The sequence below is a fragment of the Ovis aries genome, chromosome 23 (genome assembly GCF_016772045.2).
Source record: "Ovis aries strain OAR_USU_Benz2616 breed Rambouillet chromosome 23, ARS-UI_Ramb_v3.0, whole genome shotgun sequence".
Taxonomy (NCBI): domain Eukaryota; kingdom Metazoa; phylum Chordata; class Mammalia; order Artiodactyla; family Bovidae; genus Ovis; species Ovis aries.
This window is the reverse complement of record NC_056076.1, coordinates 39,340,323-39,367,528: the sequence shown is the minus strand read 5'-3', so window position 1 is coordinate 39,367,528 and position 27,206 is coordinate 39,340,323. Positions and strand designations below refer to the sequence as shown.

Below are 27,206 nucleotides of genomic sequence, written 5' to 3'. Positions count from 1 at the left end.
TTGCATTATCCTCAGTTCAATGAGATTTGTGCAGGGTCTTGTGTAAGATACAATGTTTAACATCAAATGTGAGTATTAGGAAAAGACATATTTGTCTGATATCAAAAAAGAGACATTTCTGCATTGTAGTAGGTCCATGCTATCATTTTATTTGTGCCTTTTCTTACCCTCTGCCTCTGTATTTACCAAGTCAAGGTTGGATAACCGCCACAAAGCAAGCTGGGTAGTGTCCATGCTATCAGGACACTAGGCAAAAACACACATGTGCGTATATTCATGTACACACACACACACGTGGAAGTGCGGTCATCTTCAGGCTCCAGGAGGCCTTGTCTTGAACTCCTTGGTGGCAGCAGCCTCTACACTGGACCCCAGGTCCTGTTTGGCTTTTGCCTGCTTCCTCTCCCCTCACCCACCACCCACCCTACCGCCTCGCTCAGCAGTCTCCCACCACCTGCAGAGAAAGCTGGCTGTGGTCACAGAGACCATGGGACCAGGGAGGATGTGAAGAGCCTCATATGCCCACAGAACCCTGCACAGCCCTCCCTGGGAGCAAGCTCATGGTGATGCTGGCCTAGATCTTCCTCTTAAGGACTCAAACCAGGCAGATGAAGCACACCACTCCTCTGCTGAGAAAATGCAGAAGACTGGGAAATTGTGTCTTTCTGTTACTTATGGATCACAAATAATACAAAGTGAACATTGATAAACCACATCACAAGAAAGCACAGTCTTTTTGGCTAGTTAGCTTATTGAAACCACTTCTTCAAACTCCTCCGTGTACACCATGGGTAAATGGAGCCAGAGGAGGAGTTTTCAGAAGAGCCTCGGTTCTTCACAGAGACTTTGTGTTCCTACTGTGTTCACTATGGATTTCCCTGATGGGAACTGCTTACAGATAGGAATGGGGCCAGAAACTTCTTGATTTGGAAACCCACCTTGTTTTGGCTATCATTGAGTAACCAAGGAAAGGTGATGCTGGAGATTTTGCTTTAAAGAACTGCAAATTGGATTCACTGTCATTTTAATCCAGTTGAACCCTCACGACAGACCTAGTAGCCGGACATCAGGAGAAGTTATTGAAAGTCTTGGTTTTAAGTTATCAGAGTTATATTTTCTCAGCATCCTAACCATTCATGGAGTTGTTGGTCTAAACACAAGTTTTGAATTGTATGAAACATGTAGATATTGAGATTTCCCACAGATATCTTGCCCTCCAACCTTTTTTTAAAGCCTACCCTATGTTTGGCTTGAGGGTCTAATGGGGAAAACGATGCCCTTTGTGGGAGCATTGGCATGCACCTCGAATGCTTGAAGATTCATGAACGGTCCCAGTGCTGAAATTCTTGTTTTGACGATTTTATATCGGTACCCATAAGAAAATTAACTAATTGCAGTTTTCTTTTTGTCCTTTTGCACCTCTGTTTGCTGCTTTCTGTCTCTCTCGCTGTCCCTCACATCAGTCACCTGGGCTTGGCACCGACTCATGCCCCCTGCTCCCCCCATCAGCCCACCGTCCCCCTGCATCCCCCACAGGGCTCCGCAGGAGGTGTAAGGAGAACGGGCAGCCCCCGCCGGGGGTCGAGCTGACCCGAGAACCCTGGTGCCAGCACGGGGAGCCCGCCTCGGACCATGACGGCCGAGGGAAGCCGTGCCCAGGGGACCGTGATGTGGCTCTCGGCTACAAACCGCAGCCGGGCAGAGGGGCCACCCTGTTTTCCTTCTCCCTGCAGCTCCCTGGGTCCTTCCCCTCTCTCCTGGATGACGATGGCTACCTGTCCTTCCCCAACCTGTCCGAGAGCGCCCTCCTGCCCCAGAGCCTGCAGCATTATCTCCCCATCCGCTCGCCCTCCCTCGTGCCCTGCTTCCTCTTCATCTTCTTCTTCCTGCTCTCCGCCTCCTTCTCAGTGCCCTATGCCCTCACTCTCTCCTTCCCTCTGGCTCTGTGCCTCTGCTACCTGGAGCCCAAGGCGGCCTCCTTGAGTGCCTCACTAGACAATGACCCGAGTGACAGTTCAGAGGAAGAGGTGTGTACCTCGGCATAGAACACATGTCCCTGTCATGTTTGGGGCTTCGGTCCGAAACACTTGGTAGACGGCTGCTGCGATAGTGGTCCTCCTTTCAGAGCCTCATTTACCGTCTGTGCCACTCCGTGCAGAGGTTTTGTGTGCCGGGGATGCACCCCCCCAGCCCCGGGGTTAGGCACAACACCATGTGGACGCAGCAGGCTAAGCCCGGCCAGAACCGTGCTGCCACCCACCACCTCCTGCGAGTGGGAAAGCACTCAGCCATGAGGCAATCATACATAAATAACCCATTTGCTCTGTAGGAACTCAGGGGCAAATAAAAGGCTCTGTTTAGTTACCGTTTAGTAAAGGAAAGGACACAGAAGACAGATAAAGTAACTTTTCAGCTAGATGAGGTGAGGTACCGAAACGTGTCCTGATGCAGTGATGCTCTGTGCTGATACGCGCCTGGTAAAGGATGCCCCAGGTGCGGGGAAAGGGCACCGCCCTCGAGGGTGCATCACCACCAGGGTGGCTTTCCAAGGTTGTGAGCACCTCCCTCTCCTCCCTGGAGGTTCTGAAATGCCCCTACCACTCTTTGACGGTCATTGCCAGACTGTCCTTGTGACTCCCGGAGGAAAGTCCAATCCTGTGGTTGTGTTGAGTCAGAAAGACAGGCTGGAGCCATTTAAAACACCCAGTGACATTAGTCATTGGCAGGGTCAGAAACAGGAGCAGAAAGAGCTGAAGTTGAAAACAGTGGTTTTCAAACACAGTGGGGGAGAAACTCATTTTAGGTTTCTGTACACCATAAAAATGGGCTGAAATTCCTTGAGCACCAGCAATGCCAGATCAGGTATTGGGAGGCAAGCATGCTGTCAGGCCAGCGTGAGCCCCAGATCCACCCACATGGGGACAGTCTAGTAGGTGAGCCTCTGGGGCTGGCAGCCAGGGAAGGACTTGAGCCTTCCACCTCCATACCTGAAAGCGGGCTGACCCCCATCCCTCATCCAAGCCACTGGGGCAGGTGACGAGGTAGCTGGTAGTTTTTCCTTTTAATTGCTCCGCTTCCCACCACTGCACTGGCATGTGAACAGCCCAGCGGTTTCCCTTTGTGCGGCCTTCAATAGACGCCAGGGAAAAGCACAGAAGCTGCCAACAGGCCTCTGGCTGACACCCCTCCTCCCCCGCCCCCACCTACACCTGCCCCCAGCTCCTCCAGCAGTTCTCTCCCCACAAAACAAGCGTTTTGTGGCAGGAGACAAACTCGATACACCTAGCAGTTTAAAAAAAAAAAATCACAAAACAGCACTTTAAAAAGGAAAGAAAGTCTATTCAGGTCTGTGCTCAGCTAGAATGATAATTCCAGCACACCTGTGAGTGTATAGCATTGCGAGGTGCGTAAGCATCTATATTTAGTGGTATTATGACCATTTCTTTGCAGCAGCAGGGAAAAAATGGTAATGATCTGAGAGATGTTCTAAAGAAAAGTTTAGTCTTTCAATTTGATATTGCCTAAGAACCCTTTGCAAGGTTCTTGGATCCTATATGACTTTGATCCAAATCTTATCTGTTATAGAACTATTTTCACACATGGAAAATATTTTAAGAGAAAAACCGCTCTAAATCCTAGGCTTAAATATCTGTTTCTCACAGTAGAAGCATTATCAAACAATGTAGGTCTAAACGTATAGCCTTTTAAGAACACAGTATCTTCTGCAGAAGCTGTTTGTACTATTAACTGGTTTCCAACCTGGACATCATCTATTCCTTTAGCAATGGAGTTAGTCATCCAGCTCACAGAAGGCAAAAAGATTGGCGTTTTATGTTCTTCTGCATTGTTAAATAACTGAACTTCTATGTAGCCAACCACACAGATCTTGTGCCTAATCCAGGGTATACATCTTGTTGTAATCAGTGCATGAAAATTAATGTTCCACTTGGGCATGTCTGCGTTACATCAGCAAAACAAATCACAGCACTTAGTCCTCGCAAGCTGGTGGCAGCGTGGCTGGCGTGTCATAAACCCTCCTTGTTCCTGCAAACCCCTGAGACCGTGAACCAGCTCTGGCCTCGGCAGCCTTCCCGGCCACCCATGACAGCCTCCTGCCACATGACCTCATATTTGGCCATCTGTTCAGTGTCACCTCTTAACCCCAAATGTTAAGAGCTATGTGCTCTGGTTCAAGCTGAGCTAGAATACTCAGATGTAGGTCATTCAGTTAAAAAAAAAAAAAAAAATCTCACCATTTGTTGGCACGGCCTGTTTTCTTCCCTGGGCCTCAAGCACTTTGGCAGCAAAACCGGGTGACTTTGTAACATACAGTTCAGCTCTGTCACTTTCATTTTGCAAAATCGCTAATGACTGGAACGCTTTTAAAATATTTTTACATCCCTGCTTACATTTGTCGCGTGTGGCCGTGGCTTCATTAGTCCCAGACCTTCTCAAGAGTGAAATCCAGTGTAGAGAGTTGTAATCCTTTCCAACTGTAGAGCAGTTGGCCAGTTTTTTCTTTTGTCCTTCTAGAATTTGGCTCAAATAAGGAGGGGCTGAATACTAAATCATCTCCATCTCTCAAAAGATAAAAGATGAACCTAGTTCACCATAAATTGTGTGTCAACTTGTGAAGAATTTTTTGATGATGCCAAAAAAAGGAAATGGAATAAATCTGGAGGAAAAGAGTGGTCACCTGATTCAACATCTTAAATTGTGTAAACACATCATATGATAGTCGATGGTACACCACACACTTGGCAGTCTTACTTAGTCATGCTCAGTTGGCCAGTCCTGTCCAGCTCTTGGCAACCGCATGAACTGTAGCTCACCAGGCTCCTCTGTCCATGGGATTCTCCAGGCAAGAATAGTAGAGTGGGTTGCCATTTCCTGCTCCAAACTGTTGCTATAAAAGTTGTTTTATTCAGCCTTTATGACTTCAGTCTTTAACTGTTTATTGATCAGGTACTATGTTTGTTGAATGACTGACTGGCTAGGTTCTAAGTAGAAAATTTAAAGGAGCTTAAATGTAGCCTAAGCTACTATTTATTTGTGTATACCTAGGCAAAATAACAGTAATAATTGTGACACGTTGGGTTGGCCAAAAGATTTGTTCAGATTTTTCCATAACATATTACAGAAAAACTCAAACAAACTTTTTGGCCAACCCAGTATTATATTCGTAGCAATATTTAAGATTTCATAGGCATTTTTAGCTCTGTGTGTGTCGGGTAATATATAAAGGCTTAGTATCAATTACCTGATACAGTTAGGGCTATTAATTTCCCTATTTTCCAAGAAGGAAGTGGGAATTAAAACATGAAACATTCACCTCATGCCGCAGAGTTAAATAGCAAGAATTAGAGCTGGTGTCATTCTGACATGAGACCCCTCCCTCTTATTATTAACTGTGGTGCTAATTCCAGTGCCAAGATGCTTGGAATGCTGCTGAAGTGAATTCTAAAGGCACAGGGGGAGTAACGTAAGGGGGAAGAGAAATACTTTGAAGAACGTTTGAGGCCTTTGACACAACTAGTTAGCCCTCTGAACCAAGTCATTCTTACTTGTTCTTGAAAGCCTAAGGTTTCCTTGAGTTGTTCCGTACCTTTCAACAGCAACCTGCCTCTGTCTTCCTAAATCAGACTGGCCTTGCCCTAGACTGTCAGTTGAAGGCATGCTAATGCGCCAGCAGGGGTCACCTGATAAGAAAATTAATAGCCACCCACCGCCAGGTGTTGCCAAGATAGTTAGGTCATGACCGCTCTCAGTGTGGTTTCTTTACCAACCTATTGGAAAGGGTTTCCTGCCCCGCTTAGGCACGGGAGCATGTTGCCAGGATGGAGACCCAGGTGCCCAGGGCAAGCGTGAGCTGACAGTTCCTTTTCTTTCAGGAATATAGGAATTGAAAACTTAGGAGCAGGTCAAAAAGTCAAACCAGCCAAGAGTTGTGTCAACTTAACCATGTCCCAGCCCTCCCTCTTGATAACCCATGGTCTTTGCAATGAAAGATCTAAGAGACAGATTCACAACCTTAGAACCCCGAGTTTTGATTGTCATTTACAAATTATTAATCACACAGCTTCATTCAAGGGAATTTTAATAGTTGCTAGTTTCAAAGGGAAGGTCAGTTGCTATTATGTGAGATGTTTAGGTCTCCATTTCAATGGCCATGCCTCTTCTCTCCTCCAGAAAAAAAAAAATTTATAAAAGTGTTTGTTCTAAATCATAAACATCTATAAAACAGATTAAAAGTCAGTCCTGAAATTCCTATTGTAATTCTCCTGTGAAAACCTAGGCTCTATAAAATGCTGTGCTTTGTTTTATTTGTTTCCAACTAAATGTCTCTCTCCCTCCCTCTCTCCTTATTTTTCATCACTATGATTATTATTTGCTTCATTTGAATGTTTATTTTGGAACAAGATATTCAAATTCCATACTTTTATATACCTCTTGCTATTGGAGGGTGGGACAAAGTAAACAATATATAGTCTTAAAAATATCTAGTTACCAGTGCTGCTTGTGAGTTAAGTCACACTTTCCATACGTAAAACATAGGCCAGAGTCACTGGCATGTGCTTTTCATAATTAAAGGGTAATGCAGATAGCCTGATGGTCTTAGAGGGATGTAAATTATCAAAAGGATATAAAAAATGAGGGGCTGAAAGTCCAGTGACTACTACAGTAGCTTTTTATTTAAATGTACTTGTTTATTTACCTTTCAATTGTGACCTATTGCACTAGAATTTTTTAAAAGTATATAAATTGCCATTTTATTTGCATTTAACAGTTTTAGGTCTTTCTTGGGGTTTCTGTTAAAAGGGCGGGAGAATGACGCAGCAGCAGACATGGCACCCTGGCTGATGCACGTCCTGCAGTTCAGGCGGGCCGTGTGCCGCTGGTCTTCCTCCCAGTGTCTCTGCTGATGGAACCTGGCTCTGGCCTTCCTTTGGCTTTTGTTTGCACCTGCATTCTTGTGGGAAGGTAGTGCAGTTTTACAGGGCACAGAGAAAGGGACTGGGCTCTCGGACCTGGACATACCCGCTTTGACCAGATGATTTGTTTTCTCTTCCTGCCTTTCTCCTGGAACCTGATCACCTCTGCCATCCACAGACGGACAGTGAGCGCACAGACACGGCAGCTGATGGGGAAACCACCGCTACTGAGGTTGGTACTCTAACTGAAGGGCTCGGCCAGTTGCCTGATGAAAATGCTCTGAGGGCTAGCTCTGTGTTTATTAGCAGCTTGCATTTAGCATTTTGGCATTTAGAGTGGAGAGAAATGCTATCTTAATAATGGGAGTTAGAAATATCCTGCCGCCTAGACTGCTGGTTCTTAAACTCTGGCCTGCATCAGAGTCACCTAGAGTTTTCTATTCGCATTCAGAAGAAGGTCTGGGGTAGGCTTAAGAATTTACATTTCTAACAAATTCCCAGGTGACAGTGACTCTGTCGGTTGTGGGGTTGCATTTTGAGAACTCTTGGCTAAACTGATAATACATTTTAAAAAATGTATTCCCTTAACCCACAAGTTTAAGTATGATAGCCATAATAGGAGGGGAAAAATATAGGGGGAGAGTCACAATTAATTTAAGTAGCTTGTTGACTGAATACAAATACATTTTAAAATCCTAAATGGTCAGAATGCTTATTAAAATTATAATACTTCTCTTAACTCATTTTTTGTAGGCTGGATATAGTCTAGGTTACTCAAAAGAAATGAATTCCCCAGGGAAGAGAAAATTAGCAAATTACTGTTAGTACTTTATGGGAAAAAAGAAAAATTATCATATTGACCAGTGATAGGAGAGAAACTGTGCTATTATTTAACTTTATAAATTTTTAGGGTTCATTAAATATGTATATGACTTGTTTTTTAAATCTTCTCTATCAGCAACTAATTAAGATATCTGTAAAAAACAATATTTATTTCTAGCAATGGAAATCAAGATGTTCATTTCCTAAAGTGCTAACAGAATTTATTTTTCACTTTGCTGTAGTGTTTACATTAGGTTGTTTTTTACGTTATCCAATCATAATATTTTCTAGTTAGGTATTTAGGAAGAAGTAAAAATAAGTAGTATTTACACATCATTTCATTGAAAATATGTTCAGGAAAACATTTCAAAATGGAGTTTAATTGTTTTTTTCCTTTGGAAATGCCAGAATTCAATTCAAAGCTTGGAAATCATCATTTGTTAATTTAAAGATAATACTGGAGAATTATTAGCAGTTTCTTTGAGGCAGTCACATATAAACTGATTACAGTATAATCATTTTCTATGCCAAATATCCCAATTGCATCTTAATTTTGTGAGAATTAGTTACAGGTAGCTACTGATACATTCAACAAATTTCATTGTAATCCTAACGTATGCTATAAATGAAAAATATTTTAATAATACTACTTTAAATTTTCTAGCAGTTTTAAAATTTGTTTTTATTACATTTGAAGCATGCAAGTGAAGACATGTAACATAGATAGATTATGCATTTTAAAAATGAAACGAAGAGCTATGAACCCACCACCATTGTAGAGTCAGCATGCCACCAGCCCTCTAACGCTTTTTATAAATACTCCCTCTTCTTTTTTCTGGAGCTGGTTGTAACAGTAGTGCAGAGTGGGGCGTTCAGGTTAGACAGTCTAGTCCCCATTGAAACCAGACAGACTCATCTTGAAGGCAGCCTGCTCCAGTATCACCTGCTTCTCATCCATAACTTCACTCTGGACCTCCTCTTGTGGTTGATTTTGGACTTGAGGGAGGTTTACTTATTTATTTATTTTAATTTTCTTAGTTACCCGATATCAGCCTTCTCCTCTTCCTAAATTTGTTTAAAAGTATGTGGGCTTAATAAATTCAAGGTTTAAAGAAATTTTTTAATGTGAGAACCTTTGTGTTAAGTTCTTTGTGCCTTACTTCTCTAGTCTACAAATTGGGGATCATAATAGCTAACCTCATAGGATTATGGTAAAAATTGACTCAGAGAGAGCACTCATCATTGGGTATTCATAGCCGTTTGGTGAATTTTAATTTTGATGTGGCCTCTCACACTTCCTGAACCGTTTCTAATGTAAGGACAACCCGTCAAGTCCTAGCTGTCACCTCCCACGCAGGGTGTATGCTTGTCATTCTTGGAAGTCTCCAGGTTGAAGCGTCCAAGACCCACCGAGCAAGGAGTCCTTTGCTTTCATCATCTTATTAAGCTTCATAATTCATAAGAGAACATTGTGGTTCACATATAAGAAAGAAATATCCTCCAGTGTAAGCGTAGACAAGTGTCCCCGTATAGCTGGCTTATCTAGACCCCATCCTTCCATCTCAGAGTCGATGGCATGGTAAGACTTTATCTCCCACTCTTTCTTGATGCTGGCAGTCGGACCAGGAGGAAGATGCAGAGCTCAAGGCACAGGTAGAAACTCAAAATGGAACAAAAGCCAAAAAAAAAAAGCAGCGCGTTTTAAGTCACTGTTGGTCTCCAGTGTTCAGATCTTCCAGCATGCTCCGTGGCGGTGACCGTGTGTTGATGCCGTGCTCAGGGTGGCACCTGTTTTCGTGACTTATCATGTCCCTTACCTTTCCTTTCTTTTCCACTTTTTTCAGAATAGTCTGATTAAGCGAATAAAGGGTGAAAATGTGTATGTCAAACATAGTAATCTTATGTTAGAGGTTGGTATTGGTATATACCAGTGCATGCTCGTGTGTGTTGGTATTCCTCCAGGGGCACACCTGTGGGCTTGTACCATGATGCATGAAGGGTGTGTTCTCACCTGTGACTACATGCGGTTGACTTCTCTGCTTCCTTTGATTCCTTCCTGTCTCCCCAGATGTAGATCCCCTTTCCTGTGTGTGTATTTATTTTAATTCTCTGGTTCCGTGTGAATTACACTCTTTACAGTCGACCTTTGAAACTTTTGATTTTTATGCTTGTGTGATGTAGATTTTGTTTTCCCTCGCTTTTCCTTGGAAATATCACATTTTCACCAGAGTGTTTGTGGTAGTGTCATGAACCCTGATCAGAATTTTTTTTTTTTTTTTGACTACTAATGCGATAACGACCTTACTTTTAAAAAGAGAGCGAGCACGTGCGGAAAGGAAATCAAATGTAAAACATTGACTGTTGGATTCTCTATGTTCTGAATATAGGAGCTAGATAAAACCCAAGACGACCTGATGAAACATCAGACCAATATTAGTGAGCTGAAAAGAACCTTTTTAGAAACCTCCACAGACACTGCCATCACGAACGAGTGGGAAAAGAGGCTTTCCACCTCCCCCGTGCGACTAGCCGCCCGGCAGGAGGATGCGCCCATGATCGAGCCGCTGGTACCTGAAGAGGTCGGTATTCGGGCATCAGGTTGCACTCATCTTCTGTTCACTAGTGTTGCTCCTCTACAGGGTCTTCAGGGAAGGGATCTGGAAGGCTTCTGAGTATAGCCTCTCACCCCTTGTCTGTGTATAACCTGTAAAATGGTTGGGTGGCCAGGGAGCGAGTAGTCTCATCCCATGGCGCCTTGGAAGGACACTCTGGTGCAGGGCTGCTTGTTCTAGATTGCACAGCTAAGAGACTGACCTATTGTATGAATTAACTCACTGTCACTTTTTCTGAATGTACTTTCGCTGCCTGAAGAAATGCCCTGAAGGCCCATAACTGTTTCTCATCACTTGCAAGATGAGGCCTGTTGAGATGGTCTAATGTTTGACTGAACATTGTTCTAGAGTTGATAACATTTCAGGACATATTTTCCTCTGGGAATACTATGCCAACCTTTTACTGGTATTTGGCTTTTATTTATAACATATATATACATATAGTTTTTTAAAAACCAGTTATTTTAAGTGATATATGTAAACATTTATATTATGATTTATAATCAGTTTTTATTTAATTTTTAAAAGGGAAAGTAAAGGCCAGATTTTTGTTTATAACATATATATATACAGTTTTTTAAAACTGGTTATTTTAACTGATTTATATATATAAGCATTTATATTATGATTTATAATCAGTTTTTATTTGATTTTTAAGAGGGAAAGTAAACACCAGAGGTCTTTTTGAGTAAGAGCTTTCCGCATAGAACGAATACTCTCTTTAAATGTTCAGCGAGAAGATTCAGCTGGTGTGACTTAAAGGCACCCCGATGTAGGACCCAGAGCGGCAGTGGTACTAATCTGACTGTAGACTAACAAACATGTCATCTTTCTTTGTCTGTCTGTCAAAAGAAGGCATTTTAGAAATCAACTTCTTTCTAGCATCACATTGATTAACTTCTTACCAAGATTCCTTTCTTGAAAGACATTTGTCCAGGAAGATGGGATAGAACAGAATAAAATTAAAACTTAGGCCCTTATGGTAGAAAACTCCTTTTTAAGCAGGAGTCTATATGCAATGCTTAGATATTAGTCATTTTCTAAACTTCCTTTGAAAGCTATTTATCTAAAGTGACCATAATCATGACTTTCTTGACAGTTCCAGTCCCACTTTTTAAAAAATGACAAGGTGTTATCTCCATTTCAGTCATTTTGAAAAGGGCCTTTTTATGCAGAATAAGTGAAAAGTCTGGTGACCAAAATATTCTTGTACCATTGGTGGTGGTGGTGGTTTAGTCACTAAGTCATGTCTGACTCTTGCGACTGGATGGACTGTAGCCCACCAGGTTCCTCTATCCATGGGATTTTCCAGCCAAGAATACTGGAGTGGATTGCCATTTCCTTCTCCAGGGGATCTTCCCAACCCAGGACTCGAACCCAGGAATCGAACCAGGTCTCCTGCATTGCAGGTTTCATTCAGATTGTTTAGAGTTTCACCACAAAAAGTTTCAGATTTTCCAGATTGATTTAAATATTTTAGTTCCTGCATTAGTAAGACTGTCATTCATGAGTTATGGTCAGATTAGTTTTATCATCATTGATCAAGTTTGATTTACCCTATTTCTTTTTTTCTTATTAATTTTGTTTTTTTTTTAATTGGAGGATAATTGCTTTGTAATGTTGCATTGGTTTCTGCCATACAACAATGTGAATCAGCCGTAAGGATACATACAGCCCCTCCCTTTTGAGCCTCCCTTCCACACCCTACCCCATCCCACCACTCTGAGTTGCCACAGAGCACCAGGAGCTCCCTGTGTTTTACAGTAACTTCCCAGTCGCTATTCTGCATATAGCTTACCCTATTTCTATAAGGGCTGGACATAAGGAAGGACACTGGCTCTGAAGATGACCGATACTGGATTAAGTTACAAAAGCACAAAATAAATTGCCACTGAAAATGTCAAGCCTCTCTTCCTCTGCTGTCACTTAAGGACTTGGGAGGTAGCAGGCTCTCTGAATGGAGGTTCAGGTAGTTTGCTTAGAAAAGTTAGAGTGGTGATAATAAACTAGGGACTGTAGAAGTCTAGGCCATTAGACCAGTAAAATAAAATTTTTTCACTTATTAAATCCTCTAATTCTTAGAGAATAACATTGATGATCCCACCAGGCTCCTCTGTCCATGGGATTCTCCAGGCAAGAAAACTAGAATGGGTTGACATTCCCTCCTCCAGGTGATCTTCCTGACCCAGGGATCGAACCCGTATCTCCTGCATTGCAGGCAGATTCTTTACCGCCTGAGCTACCAGGGAAGCCCATTGATAAATCCAAAGAACTTTGATGACTTGAAGAGGTGATGGTTGGAAATACTGAACTTGACATGGATATGGCTGCATATCCTTGCCTTGTCCTTGTTGATGCAGAGAAACTACAATAGACCTAGAAAGGATTTTTTTTTTACTAAAGGATTAACGGATGGAGGAAACACATCCTCTGCAGAAGAGCAAGCGCTTGGTTTCCATAGCCCAGGCATCAGCAACTGACTTAGTAACTGCGTTTAAGTGTCTGTTAGATGAAGACTTGCTGGATGTAAAGAAGAGCTTCTTAAAAACAGGGTTATCAACTCTGTTATCAAAGGGGCTCTGAGAAAGCAGCTCTAAGTAGCCTCAAGTCCCAGAAGAGTGGTCCTTCCTGGGCTGGGCAGTCAGGGCTGTGCCCACTTCTCTTGCCCTGGGGCCTCCCATCTAACACTCCTCCCCAGTAGGATGACACCCAGTTTACACTCATTTGAGGGCCCTGAAGACAGCCCTAAGGACTACCCTGCAAGTTCTTATCCTTTAAATTCTTCTTCATTTCTATATTCAGACTTAACATGGCTTTCATTATTGGTTGTGTGAAAAGCACAAAAGGTAATTGTGTCCTCCCAGCCAGCTAGGCATATGCAAAGCATATTTGTTTAAAAACACGTAAACAGAAGATATTCATCTTAGAGGCGAGGTATTTTTCTAGATAAATTACTCATTTGATCTTACCCATTCGTTTAATGTATCTCACTTTAATTAAACAGTAATTGGCCAGTTTTAAAAAGAGGTCTAATTATTTCTAAAAGGTATTTAACTTAATTTTTTAAAGTGACATCTCAAAGTAATACTATTTGTGTCAGAAAGGTAAAGGAACTTTGATTTAGTGACCCCAAGCTTAGTTGGATTTTTTTTTTTTTTTTTGGCAATCTCAGTGATACAGTGTTGTTTTGGAAAGATAATATAATGACCCCTGATTTTTAATGAACCATCTTTTTTCTTTAATCTATGGTGGTCGAACCCTAAGTAAACCTATTTTGCTACCAATTTATGAACAATTAAGCAAATTAGGGGTTGGAAATAAAATGAGTTAGTAATGGGATCATATTCTTAGAATATAATGTATGTTTAATGTGAAGTGTGAATTTTATTGCCAGTTGTTTCGCATTTCAAATGTTTGAGTTCGTAGTAGACAAGAGGCCACAATGTCCCAAAGAAGCAAATGATAGCAAATCCTCCTGAACTTTGTAAAACAGACAAACCCGCACATAGAGCCCATGGAATGGACGGTAGATGGATGAGATGTGAAGGGTGTCGGGTACATCTTCTGTCCACAGATACGTCCCATGGCAGCCTTTTTGTGATGCAGTCACAGGCCTAGTCCATATCAGGGGAATAGTGAAAGTGTTACTGGCTCAGTTGGGTCCGACTCTTTGCAACCCCATGGACTGTAGCCCGCCTGATTTCTCGATCCATGAAATTTTCCAGGCAAGAATACTGGAGTGGGTTGCCATTTCCATCTCCAGGAGATCTTCCTGACCTAGGGATTGAACTCTGGTCTCCCACATTGTAGGTAGATTCTTTACTGTCTGAGCCACTAGGGGAATATTCCTTCATGGTTATATGAATACTGAGAATTTCCACATTCTAACCACAGTGCAATACAGGGTAACACTTATACATTGCCAGTGCTGTCCCCTTTTCTAAGGTGGCAGGCAATTTTACTGATATATAAGCTTAGCACAATCAACCCTCCCTATTCATGGATTCCAGATTGTGCACATTCACCTATTCACTGAAATTTATTGTAATCCTAAAATACTAAACATTTTCATGATAATTTGCAGACAGGTGCAAAGTGGTTAAAAGATAAACAGTTGCTCAAGGCATCCTCAGATAAGGCTCAACAGGTAACAAGTCTCAGGTCTGATACTGTAAGCACGCGTCCTTTCCATAGCCTGTTGAATGCCACGTTTCTGCTTTTTTATGTTCTTGTTGGTGATTTTCACTGTCTAAAATGACCTGCAGGCACAGCACTGAAGTGCTCTCTAGTATTCCCAAGTACAGGAAGGCTATGGTGTGCCTTATAGGAAAATATGTGTGTTAGGTAAGCTTTGTTCAGGATTAAGTTACAGTACTGCTGACTGTAAGTTCGATGTTAATGGATCAATAATATATATTAAAATAGTGGTCTTTAAACAAAAACACACATAAAACAAGGTTATGCATTGATCAGTTGATGAAAATTTCATGACCAGAGGCACCCAGGAACCTGACCCAGGCTTTCCCCTAGGAGCCATGGTTCAAGCAGTCACTAGTCCAGTGTTCACTGATTCAGTGTTCATGGCAACTTCATAGACCATAATTGTCATGAATACCTAGAATCAGCTCTCTTTATGCATTTTTCTGCTTTCTTGTCCAAGTTTACTTTTGCTAGGTCTCAGATGGCCCTTAAATTGGGCAAAAAAAAAAAAAAAAAAATCCATTCACCATGGATCATCTATACATGCTAGAGAGAATCATCTTTATTATCTGAATCTGACTTCTGTGACTTTGCATTTAGACTTTGGGGTGCAACTCTGGATGCATATTACAATCACCTACAAGACTTTTAAACTACTGATACCTGGGTTCTGCATCAGAGTCTGATTTAATCAGAGGCGCACCTCACACATTACCCTTACTTAAAAGCTCTCCACAGAATTGTAATGCACAACCAAATTTGAGAACCCTCAACCCAAGCAGAAATGAAAGTCACAGCTCCATAGAGACCCTTATGAGCAAGTAACAGCTCTGTGAATTTTGCAGGCCACTATAGGGCCTTGTGTCCCAATTATGACATAGACATGAATGTTTAAGTAACTAAATGAAATAGAGTGTGCATCTGACTCTGTCTTGAAAGTGAAGTCACTCAGTTGGATTCGACTCTTTCAGACCCCATGGACTATATCCCACCAGGCCCCTCCATCCATGGGATTTTCCAGGCAAGAGTACTGGAGTGGGTTACCGTTTCCTTCTCCAGGGGATCTTCCCTACCCAGGGATCAAACCCTGGTCTCCCTCATTGCAGGCAGACTCTGTCTTAACCCCTAGTAAATGTCTCAATCATTAGCTTCTCTTTATCAATACCTCTTCACTTCTCTTTAGTCAAACTCACTGGGTTGGAGTCGATCATGCATAGGATTAATGGTAAATTTGTACCCTCACGTTACCCGTTTCTGTTATAGGGTATGCACAGTTCTGAGTGCGGACCATGTGGACATTTTTAATTACAGACACAGACGTTGTTAAAATTAGTTGATGTCAGATAACAGGATATGCTGAAAACCACTGTTTTCCTGCTGCTGGGTCTTTTTTTTAAGCTTTCATCCTAGGAAAAACATTTAGTTCAGTGATTATAATTAGAAGCCTAGTCTTGGTATTCTGAAAAGTACCTATAATTTCAACCTTTCCTTCCTGTTTCTTATTTCTGTTGGAAAAAGAGGCTCTGATTGAAAGTTTAAAGCATAAATCCACATTTAATGATTCCACAGGGTACAGTTTGTCTCTTCCAATATCTTTCTCCAAAATGGGGCGGGACAGAATTTTTTTTTTCCCCTTCAAAATGTCTTCTTTGTTCCTTATTTAAAAGGAGCATCTGAGAGCAGTGCTATCAGAATCTGTCAGCAGGCCCTTCTGGAGAACACTCCAGATGCTCCTCTATAACCTCTTGCAGGAAAATGATTAAATAGAGTACTGAAAGCTTTGTAAACACATACACAGGAATTTTAAATACCTCTGATAAAATTATACTGTTTAACAAACAGCAAGAAGGTTTATTTTCAAAGTTCCATTCATCTTGATACTCTGAACTCTGTTACTATTTTTAAATTGCTTCACCAAAATGTCCTTTCTATCACTATTCTGTGGAGTTTTATTAGCTACTGAGCCTGTACAGAGAGACAGGCTCAGTAATTATTGTATTGTCCCTTGAATTACACATTTTTAATACTAAAGAAAGAAATTAAAATAGATGAAAGGAAAATACCTATTTTAACATGACATAATGCAGTGTTTTTCTTAAGTTTATATGTTAAAGACGAGTACGATTTGAAGTACTTAATTCTTCACGAAGATATTCTGAAGCTGACTTTTCAGAATTACTCACCATGTTATAAAAGTTCAAATAAAGCTATAATCTTGAGTATATTTTATGTTTATTTGTAGAATAAAGACCTCAAGTAGGCTGGGTATTTCAGATTAGTAGGTAATACAATGATCCGTATTCCCTTCCTCTGCATCAGGCAGCTCTTCAGTGCAGAATATGATGAAGAATTTGTCAGAAATGGAAGTGAGGATTTATTCCCAACTTATTTTTTTTAATCTTAGCATTTTCATTGGAATACTCATTTCTACAGTATTGCAGATGACAGCCATATAAACACCTATTGAGACGCCAGGAAGTCCTTTATTCCACTCTTGCATGTTCTGTGTTTGTAGAAATGAGAAATGTTTGAGTTCTAAAACCACCAGAGAGTCACAGAATAATCTGTTTCACTTCGGAAATAATTATTCAACTTTGACATTAATTTTCCAAATTAACAGACAGTAATTCTTCTGGGGAAAAAAAAAATGAATGACTGTTATATGTGTAGCACAAGAAAAGAGCTCTCTTCCTAACTTGATTTTTTGGAAACTGTCTGCTTCCTCCTCTCCCATCCAACCCCCTTTATTCAAACAGACTGAAGAAGAAAGGGAGATTTCAGAAAGGTTCTATTTTTGCAGCAAGGAAGCTCTCCATTCTTTGAGTCTCAGGTAAAAAACAAACATTAAGGAATCAGAGGGAATTGCTCCTCAGATTTCAGTGTCATTCAAATATCTTTAGTTTTTTCTTTCTTTTCAAAATTTACCTTGCTTGCCACCAAGGTAGGTATATCATTTTTGCCTAGATTCCTGGGAGGGAAAATAGGGAATTTTCTTACTATTTTAGTTATCCGTTAGCCATCATTTCTTTGTGGCCTTTGCTTCTCAGTGATTATGTCTGTGTTTGGTCATTGAAGCATTATGATTATAGTTTGTAATGATATTATTGGGCCTTTTTGCTGTCTCTCTCACCCATAGAGCCATGGTAATTCAGATGACCTTGATTGACTTTGAAAGTTCTGAACTTTTACTGGTTTTTCCACTAGCAGAGTGTGACACAGAAAATTCAGGAAGGAGACTCAGCAATCTCTGTGTTTACCTCTCGTCAAATCATTTTCCAGAAAACTGTCCCGTCGACCCTAGAGGTTACTTTTCAATTCATTTCATTTAATCCAGCACCAGTCTGTAGATGGGTCTGTCATCTTCTTTCTTAAGCCCCGCCCCCTCCAATTTTAGCTTCAGGCTTTCAGGCAAGGATAAATAAGAAAGTAAAAAACATCCGAGATCAAAATGTAAAGCAAGGCATTCCCCTGCTCCTGGCTTGGTTTCTCTTCCCTCTGTAACTTGTTAGACTAAGTCACCTGCTAACCTCTCCATAGGCTTCCCAAATACAGAAGTTTCATAACTCCCATTTCTTCTGCCTTTTTGGAACTAACACTAAGGAAAGTGGCAAAGAAACTCCTGAGACAATGAACTTTGGTTGTAAATAAGTTCGGAACAATGTGCAGACAAGTATAGCCTATTTTTTAAAAGGCTCTGAACAATGTGCTAACGGTGGGAAATAGTTCATTACCATGCCTGGAACACAAGTGCACTCAGTATTTATGGATAATAAGTGCTAGAGTGGATTCCAGCACCCATATAAGGAAATATAATTCACAAACACAGAAAATGATTTTCACAGAAGTTTGTGGAAATGCTGGCACGTACTTTGTGAGAACAACAGATGTGAAGTGCAGTGTTCTATTTTACATGGAAAACAGTCTTTTCTGTGTCCACCTAAGTAAAGCTGAATAACATGTACAACAGCTTCAAAAAGGTTTTATAATCTTGAAATACAAAATGACCAGACATTGAGTACAAGATCAGATATATTCCTTGCAAAATTTACCACTAAAGTATTTCAAGAAATCTGAAATTGCAGGTCTGCAATAGATCATACTCTGAGTTGAAGGCTAGAGTTATCAGATGAGAAGAGATTGCAGCTGTAAGTAATAGATCACAACCCCTGCCCTGGACACTCACCTCCCAGACCGAGTGTAGCTCTCATCTAGATTGCCTTTTTTAGAGGATTCTTATTTTAGAAATGAAATACCATCAGAATTTCTAATTTAGCTTTTATATTTCAAATATAGGGCACAGAGGATTGGGTTATTGTAGACAAAGTGCCCACTGAGGTAGCTGATGGTGATTCGAGAAAGACTGTGACGTACAAGGCGGTGACCTTGAGCAGTAGAACTGGTGACATCCCCACCGACCTCTTAGGATCGAGCACCGTGGAAGTGCAGAGCTTCGAAGACTTGGCCCAAGAAATGCACTTGAAGGAAGAGAACAAGCAGAAGATATACACTCTCGGAAAGTCCTATGACACCGTGTCGGGAAAAATTGTCACGATGACCGGAAAAGGCAGAGAAGGCGAGAAGGTGCTGTCGCCCTCCACTGTGGAGCGGGGACTGGCCGAGTCCATAAAGACCCCCCTTGTCCTGGCCGAGTTCGAGGTCCTGGGAGCTGTGGCCGAGGACAGGGCCAGGAGGGGGGCCGAGGTCCACACCCCGAAGCGGAGGCTGTCGGAGTCGCTGGCCCCCATCAAGGAAGCCGAGTCCCGACGGCAGAGCCCAGAGGACGATGCTGTGGGGAAAGCCCAGGTGCCCAGGAGGGATGCTGGCCTGGAGGGCCCGCGACTGGGCCGAGCGGAGCCCGAGGCCGAGGCCTTGAAGGTGGGGCCCTTTGGTCCCCGCAGGAAGAGCCTATCCGAGTGGAGGTACTCGCAGGAACCGGCCGTCACCGTCGCCACTGCCCGTTATGTCGTCACCAAGTCGGCCGCATCCCGAGTCGTGGTAACCGGGGCCGCCTTCGGGCCGCCGTTTCCGATTCCAGCATGACTGTTTGCAGAGGCAGCCCTTCCACCCCAGCCTTTCCGTTTCTCTGGCTGTTTGGCTTATGTTGAGAGCCGCCAACCCAAGCTTTTTGGTTGTTTTCATGGTTAAAAGTCACCACGCGGTCCGACGTGCACCTTGAGACACCTGCCGTTTTATTTCAGCTCTTGTCCCCGAGGTGGGGTGGTGCTGCCGGCCTTGCGGGGCAAGGAAAGGATCTGCTTCACCCAGCACCGCCCCAACCCAGGAACTCTGTCCGCTTTCCCAAACCAGAGCCCCTGCTCACCCCGATGACTGGCTGTTTTTGAGTTCCCCTCCCTTTCTGTAGCTCCCGCCATCCCTCTCCCTGGGTCCCACACCCACCGTTGTGTCTCACCGGCTGTGAATGTGTACATGCCCACGTGTGTCCCAACCACTGTGCCTGACTCTCCATTTCTCTGTTCACTCAGACCAAACAGACCTCTGGCGAAAAGCTCATGGACGGCTCAGAAATCCTCAGCTTATTAGAGTCCGCGAGAAAACCGACAGAGTTCATAGGCGCGGTCACTTCCACTTCTCAAAGCTGGGTGCAGGTGGCCGTTTGTTTCCATGCCCCGTGTCTCTGCTCTGCCTTTTTGCCTTTTCTTTATGCCTTTTTGATGTGTGTGTGTGTGTGTGTGTGTGTGTGTTTTCTGTCCAGGTGGCTCTGCCTTAAATACCTGAGAGGGTCTTCACTTCCACCCCTCTGTGCCTTCCCCACATATACATCACATGTCTTCAGTTCCATTACAAGAACATACTTCAGATGTTCAGAAAGTAATCTTGCTGACACATTTTAACAGCATTTAATTTTTAAAGCATCTTATGTCATCTGTTAGGTCTGAAGAAGCCGCCGAGACTGATAGGCATGTGTCCCCATGCTTTCGTTTTGTTTTGATTTTTAAATTGCATTTTATACCGCACTCTTTCTTTTGCAACATCCCAGAGGAGCAGCACAAGTTTGAGTGTGTGTTTCGGGGTATCAGAGATTCTGGTGGGGAGAATGAAAGCTGAATTATACTTTCTGTAAGTGCTTCTGGGTATAAGCACAGATACCCCAGTGAGTGGCTTCTTTTGGTTTTTTTGCCTTTTGACCTTTGCTTGGTGGAAAGTCATACTGATGCCACAATTTTTTTTTTTCCATGCAGAAAACAGAAGTCAAGACGGAGTCCAGCGATATAGAGACAGAAACAGCCCAGCAACCCCAGCCACCTAGTGTGGAGAAGGTTGTGCAGGAAACGGTGTTGGTGGAGGAGAGACATGTAATGAATGTGCATGCGAGCGGGGATGCTTGTTACGCAGCTGGAGATGACGCAGACACTGCGACCCAGGCAGCACCTGCTGATGCTTCTGGCGCAAAAGGGAAGGAGGGCTCAGCTCTTACTGAGGGGGCAAAGGAGGAGAAAGGGGAGGTGGCCGATAAAGTTGTTGTGGAGCAGGACGAAATGGCCACTGTTTCCTGTGAGCCAGAGGAGGAGCAGAGTGCAGCCGTCCACGTTTCAGAAACTTTGGAACAAAAACCTCATTTTGAGGTAACTAATAGTTAATATTCCTTGTAGCACTAAAGCAAGTCCCTAAAATTTAGTTAAGTGTAAAGGCGGGGCTACGTGTTGATAATTTTCTTCCTTTTCCAAGAGCAGTTTGTTTCTCCTCTTAACTGCCTTCTTGCATGGCAACTGTGGGTCTCCGTGCTGGTTTCCATCTTTGGGATCACATGCAAACATAGATAATGATGATTAATAATCTACAGTTCCAGGAAATAATTCTTACTGTTGTAATTACTGTAATTGGCAGTAAACCTGGGAGATGCATGGCCAGCCAAGATATTAGAAAACTTGATAGATCTATTTCCGATCAGTGTACTTATCCAGAAGGGCCACAGCCAGGCTTGCCCAGGCACCAAGTGCTAGAGTTTATTCTTTGTTTTCTTTTACTGAGATCTCAGAAGTATATGTAGGCAGGGGTGGTTCAATGTCTTATTACTTGCTCCTTTTCTCTAAGAAGTTATGGAATAAAAGGCTAATTTATGGTTTTCAATCTATTAAAATTAGTTCTTGAGATAGAAGAGAGGGAATATAAAAATGTGGGTGTTTTTTCAATTTCCTTCAAAATGTTTTCCTTTACCTGGAACATTCCATATGAATTCTGGGAAACTCACATATATCTGTTGTATGCCTCATTCCCCAACTTACCCCCATGTAAAACATAAACATTTATTTCATACTAACCTGTGCTTATATAGCCACCAAGAGGGGAGGGGGAAAATATATGTGTCTGTGCAAAATTTAAGAACCACTCTGCCTCCTTCCCGTTGGTGTAGTCTTCAACTGTGAAGACAGAAACCATCAGCTTTGGCAGCGTTTCACCAGGAGAAGTAAAGCTAGAAATTTCTACCAAGGAAGTGCCGGTAGTTCACACAGAAACAAAAACCATAACGTATGAATCAGCACAGGTAAGAGTCTAAGAAGCCCAGAGCCCTGGCACCTGTTTCACCCCGTGCATGCCTTCGTGCACCTGAGTGTAATTAGTGAAAGTGTTACTCAGTCATGTCCAACTCTTTGTAGCCCCATGGGTTGTAACCTGCCAGGCTCCTCTGTCCATGGGATTCTCCAGGCAAGAATACTGGAGTTGAGTAGCCTTTCCCTTCTCCAGGGGATGTTTCCAACCCAGGGATTGAACCCAGGTCTCCCCACATTGCAGGTGGATTCTTTACCAGCTGAGCCACAAGGGAAGCCCAAGAATACTGGAGTCGATAGCCTATCCCTTCTCCAGCAGATCTTCCCGACCCAGGAATCGAACCAGGGTCTCCTGCGTTATAGGCGGATTCTTTACCAACTGAGCTATGAGGGAAGCCAAAATGTAGGAAGAGGCTCAGAAATCTCATCTCCCTCACTGTTTAGATAAGGAAAAGCACTAGTTCCACCGGCCCCTGCTTACACTTCTGAAGTCATGCTTTTTTGTGTTTTTGTTGTTTTTAACAATAGTGACCATTTAGTAAGCCTATTATGTACCACATACTCTACAAACATCCCACATAAATCTCATAAATAAGGCGGTGGTGGTGGTGGTTCAGTTGCTAAGTTGTGTCCAACTCTGCAACCCCATGGACTGCAGCACACCAGGCTTCCCTGTCCTTCACTGTCGACTCTCTCCTGGAGTTTGCTCAGACTCAACATCTGTTGAATCAGTGATGTCATCCAACTATTTCATCCTCTGTCGTCCCCTTTTTCTCCTGCCTTCAATCTTTCCCAGCATCGGGGTCTTTTCCAATGCGTCAGCTCTTTGCATCAGGTGGCCAAAGTATTGGAGCTTCAGCTTCAGCATCAGTCCTTCCAGTGACTATTCAGGGTTGATTTCTTTAGGATTGGTTGGGTAGAATTTTTTTTTTTTTCACTTTTAATTTGGCCACGCAGCACAGCTTGTAGGATCTCAGTTCTTCTTCCAATGATTGAAGCTGGACCACTGCAATAAAAGCATCTAATCCTAACTGCTAGACCACCAGAGACCTCCCAACAAGGATTTTCTTATATTTTTATCTTTTGAAGTCCTGGTTTTAATGATAGTTCACAGCGGCCATGTTTGGTCCAGTCTAGAGTCAGTGGCAGCTCTCAGGGCTATCAGGGAAGCACAGTGATTGTGCAGATAACTAAGTCATCACCATGCCCTCAAGCAACAGAGCGGGCATCCTGGAGAGATAATGTGTCGTGTCTCCCACTTGGCTTGCTTAGGTCGATCTTGGTGCTGACTTGGAGCCAGGTGTGCTCATGAGCGCGCAGACCATCACATCTGAAACCACCAGCACCACGACCACCACCCACATCACCAAAGTAAGTGGACTGGGAACAGATCCAGGGAGGTGTCCGTGCAGAACCCCCAGGTTGCGCTGCACCTGCAGGCACCTGCATGAATACCAGGATGCCAAGCACTGCCTTGGAGCTCTCACAGCTGCTGTTTATGATGCCTCCATCCTCACCTGCCGAGTTCTGCTTAGGAACATGCATTCAACACCCTTGGCGTAGCACTTAGCTCCATTGCTTCGCATATGACAGACGTTTCAGAAACACCAGCCAGCCAAACCCAAAGGGATCTATTCTGTCTTTGCTTCTGAAACTAACAGTTGTAAATAACTGCCATAGGAGTCCATGTCCACTTTTAAAGAATGAATGAAGCTACTTAAAGCCGAGTCAGCATTTTCTACCATTTCCCCCAGTCAACAGGGACGGTAACGTCGTAACACTTGTCTGTTGCTTTCAGACTGTGAAAGGAGGCATTTCAGAGACGAGGATTGAGAAGCGAATCGTCATCACTGGAGACGCGGACATTGACCATGACCAGGTATCTCGTGAGAGAGGGTGGATACCCTGGCAGGGAACCTCGAGAAAGACCGGCTGGCCCTACTTTGCCCAGAGCCATCCTCCTAGTCCAGCCTGTAGTCAGTTTTCAGAATTAACTTTCCAGCACACAAAGTATAAGCCCCTTGGCAGTCGTTGTACTCCATTTGTGAGTTGTGTAGATAGATCTAGCTCATGAGTCTCCTCCTTGCTCTGACCATGCATGTTCCACCTCCTTTTTGTCTCTGCCCTCCTGTGATTTCCCGGGGATAGGCGCTGGCTCAGGCAATTAAAGAGGCCAAAGAGCAGCATCCTGACATGTCAGTGACCAAAGTAGTGGTCCATAAAGAGACAGAGATCAGCCCGGAGGATGGAGAAGACTGAGCCCAGGTAAGAGGTGGGTGCTGCTTCTCCAGGCTTGGCCTTGGCTGGCATGTGGCCCGGGGCCTCCCTCTCTCCCTCCCCTCACCTCCTCCTTTTCTCCTTTTTCTCTCACTGGCATTTGCAGGGCTGGATATCAAGAGGATGGAGAATTGGTGTGTGGATACTGGTTTGTTTGAGATTTAACAGGCTCCATGCTATGGACTTTTGATGTCCCCCCTGCCAGTTAGAGGATAAAGAGAAAGCAGAGACTGCTTGCATGGTCCTGCACGTCTTCCCTTTCAGTCCATGCTCCTCTCATTAGCCAGGTCTGAAAGGTCGTGTTTGTTGGATTTCACTGGCCATGTAGCCTAATCAGCTCTAATATGGTTTTGTTCTGAGAGGTGCAATTTGTGTGTTCCAAACACTAGGGAAATAAAATGATGCCCATTCTAATGCCAGCATTATCCCATTGTTAGCTTCCTCGTCAACTGTGTTTGGTTCTGGCCTGTTTATGCTTTTGTTTTGCTTCGTTTTACAATTTGAAACCAAACCACTCACTCTCACTGTGGATGTCATCTATTTTCCTATGTACTTTGGGATGGTTTTTTTTTTTCCCCAGAGTGTAGCACTGTGTCTCAGGAGGAGGCAAAAATGCAGTCTTGTGGTCCTGCTTTCCTTCAGGAAACGCATGCCTTTCCAGCTGCTGTTTGGCCAGCATCATAAGCAGACAGCATCTCCTGTGTGTCCTCAGACTTGTTATGCATACTAACCCACCTGCAAGAACTTGATGAACACTGAACATGCTTGGAGGGCTTTGAATGCTGAATGCAGCTCCTTGCACACTTGGTTATGTAATAAAAATCTTTTAAATGCTCTACCTGTGTAAAGGAAGTTAGTTCTCTAACATTGGTTTAGAAACCTAGATTGATAAGTAGCCTCTCTCAAAGGAAGAATGTAAAAATCACTCATCATATTCAAGTTAAGAAGGAAAGCAAAAAAAGAAAAAGTTTCTTTTCAGTGCAGTCAGCAACTTGGGTAATGATGAGGTTATTTCAGAAGAAGCCTGTCCATGACATACACTGGTGTTTTACAGTATCTTGTCCAGAAGAGCATTTAATAACCTTGTGAGATACTTGCCACCTGACTTCAGTCTGAGGGAAACTCTCATGTATTTTCAAATGAGTAACTGATCAAATCTCTCTTCTACAGGAATAACCTAGGCTGCACACGAAGCCAGTTATGCAAACCATTAGGAAAAAACAGAGTCTATATGGCGTTCCCTCTTCTAACCCACTGACTTGTATCTGCCCATGGACAATTTCAATCCAGAAGAACTGACTTTGACCATTTGATAAAGACACTGGCAGAGAGATCTTCCCATAATAAAGCAATCTGAATCAGCACCACTAAACCGATATTGCATGAAGCAACGATACAGTTACAAAAAGAGCAGCATTTTTACTTTTCACACCGTGTCTCCGTTTTCGGCTCCACCTGCACGTTCATAACCAACAATACAAACCGTGATCTCATGTAACACATACAGCAGTCCATGCCTTTCATAGCTGATGATGATTAAAGTCTAAACAAAATTGCAGTTTCTTAGGTGGCAAATCTTTTGTTTACAGATCAACAAAGATTACCCTCAACTGCTAGAAGCTGTCTAGGTCCACTGTGTCAGGTTTTTCCCAGATTAGATGTGCCAATAACCGAGTTTATTCAGTAAACAACTTGAATCTTGTTATTTGTTTCCTCTGGTTTATTACTCTCACCCATTAATGGTAATGACTCTCCGGAAATATTTAATGCTCACAATCCTGCTTTGTGTAATCTAATTTAATTCGTTATAAGGTAGTACTGATTTTAGCATATTAATGTGATTTCTTCCCTGTCATCTGCTTTGGTCCGTGTTCAATCTGGAAAGCTTCCCAGGGTACCCTGACAAGTCCTAAATATGTAAAATGTCATTATTTTGGAAAGAAAACCTGTATTTTTGTTAGTTTACCATAATGATGAAACTTCACTCCAGGAAAACTCGTTGGGCTTCAGTTGCTTTTGTTTCCTTTCTTCATTTCTCCTTCCTTGTATTTTTTTTTTTAATTTTCTTTTTTTACTTGAAAAAAGTGTTTTATTTCCAAATCTGGTCCATATTTACAATCTAGTTCAGAGCCAAGCCTTAAACTGTACAGAATTTCCACTGTAATTAAACTATTTAGCATTGAGTTATAAATAGCCTTCAAGAAGATATATTCTCCATTTCACTGTCAACTGCATCGCACAGCCCCTGGTGAATGTATGTTTCCGCATAGCAAAATAAAAATGGTCAATGCATTTAAATCTCTAATTCTCTACGTGTAATACTTTCAGGATCAGACGCATTTGGCCCAGAGCTAACATTTGCATGACATCAAAGGCCTCATTCATCTGCAGGATAGAGAGCGCCTGTCTTTTTTCCAGGATAAAAAGTACAGAGAGATGGTGAACAAACTACGTGTAGATAAACGTTGGATTGCCTATGGAAGCCTGGAAAAGTACAGCGAGTATCACAGAACCTCGTTTTCACCATTTTTGTTTTTCTGTTAGAAGGGAGGCTCTGTTGAAAACCCAGTGCTTCTGGAGCCTTTTAATTCTACCGGAGAGACACCTCTGTCTTGCATTAGCACCAGAGCTGAGCAGATAAGGAGGCCGGTCTGCAGGGCCCTATGTGTTCCCGTGGCTGATTCACATCGAGCTCCTCGAGTGCTGGGGACTAAGAATCAGACTTTCTGTTGCCAGCTGCCCACCTAACTCCTGAGTGTATCCACTGGCACTTCGTCCCTCACTTCCCAACTTTAAAAAAAAAAACACCCTTCATTAAATTTTTTTTTCCAGAAAATTATTAATATATTTGACCA

At 42.8% G+C, this 27,206-nt stretch overlaps 1 protein-coding gene across 38 annotated transcripts in view; it reads left to right on the top strand.

The window, feature by feature from the left end:
* EPB41L3 (erythrocyte membrane protein band 4.1 like 3) overlaps window positions 1-26,649 on the top strand; it is a 227,463-nt gene extending 200,814 nt beyond the window's left edge. For 3 of the 38 annotated variants that reach the window (XM_060405432.1, XM_060405430.1, XM_060405435.1), the window contains exons 13-22: window positions 7,111-7,164; window positions 9,372-9,407; window positions 9,599-9,664; window positions 10,142-10,333; window positions 18,860-19,561; window positions 20,050-20,172; window positions 20,767-21,150; window positions 21,939-22,070; window positions 23,347-23,445; window positions 23,873-26,649. In XM_060405432.1, coding sequence (XP_060261415.1) covers window positions 7,111-7,164; window positions 9,372-9,407; window positions 9,599-9,664; window positions 10,142-10,333; window positions 18,860-19,561; window positions 20,050-20,172; window positions 20,767-21,150; window positions 21,939-22,070; window positions 23,347-23,445; window positions 23,873-24,148 — 2,064 coding nt within the window. In that variant the 3' untranslated portion in view covers window positions 24,149-26,649. The remainder of the gene's footprint in view (window positions 1-7,110; window positions 7,165-9,371; window positions 9,408-9,598; window positions 9,665-10,141; window positions 10,334-18,859; window positions 19,562-20,049; window positions 20,173-20,766; window positions 21,151-21,938; window positions 22,071-23,346; window positions 23,446-23,872) is intronic. The other 35 variants (XM_012103547.5, XM_012103546.5, XM_042239499.2 and 32 more) reach the window with 27 other exon arrangements.
* The last annotated feature ends 557 nt before the right edge of the window (window positions 26,650-27,206 follow it).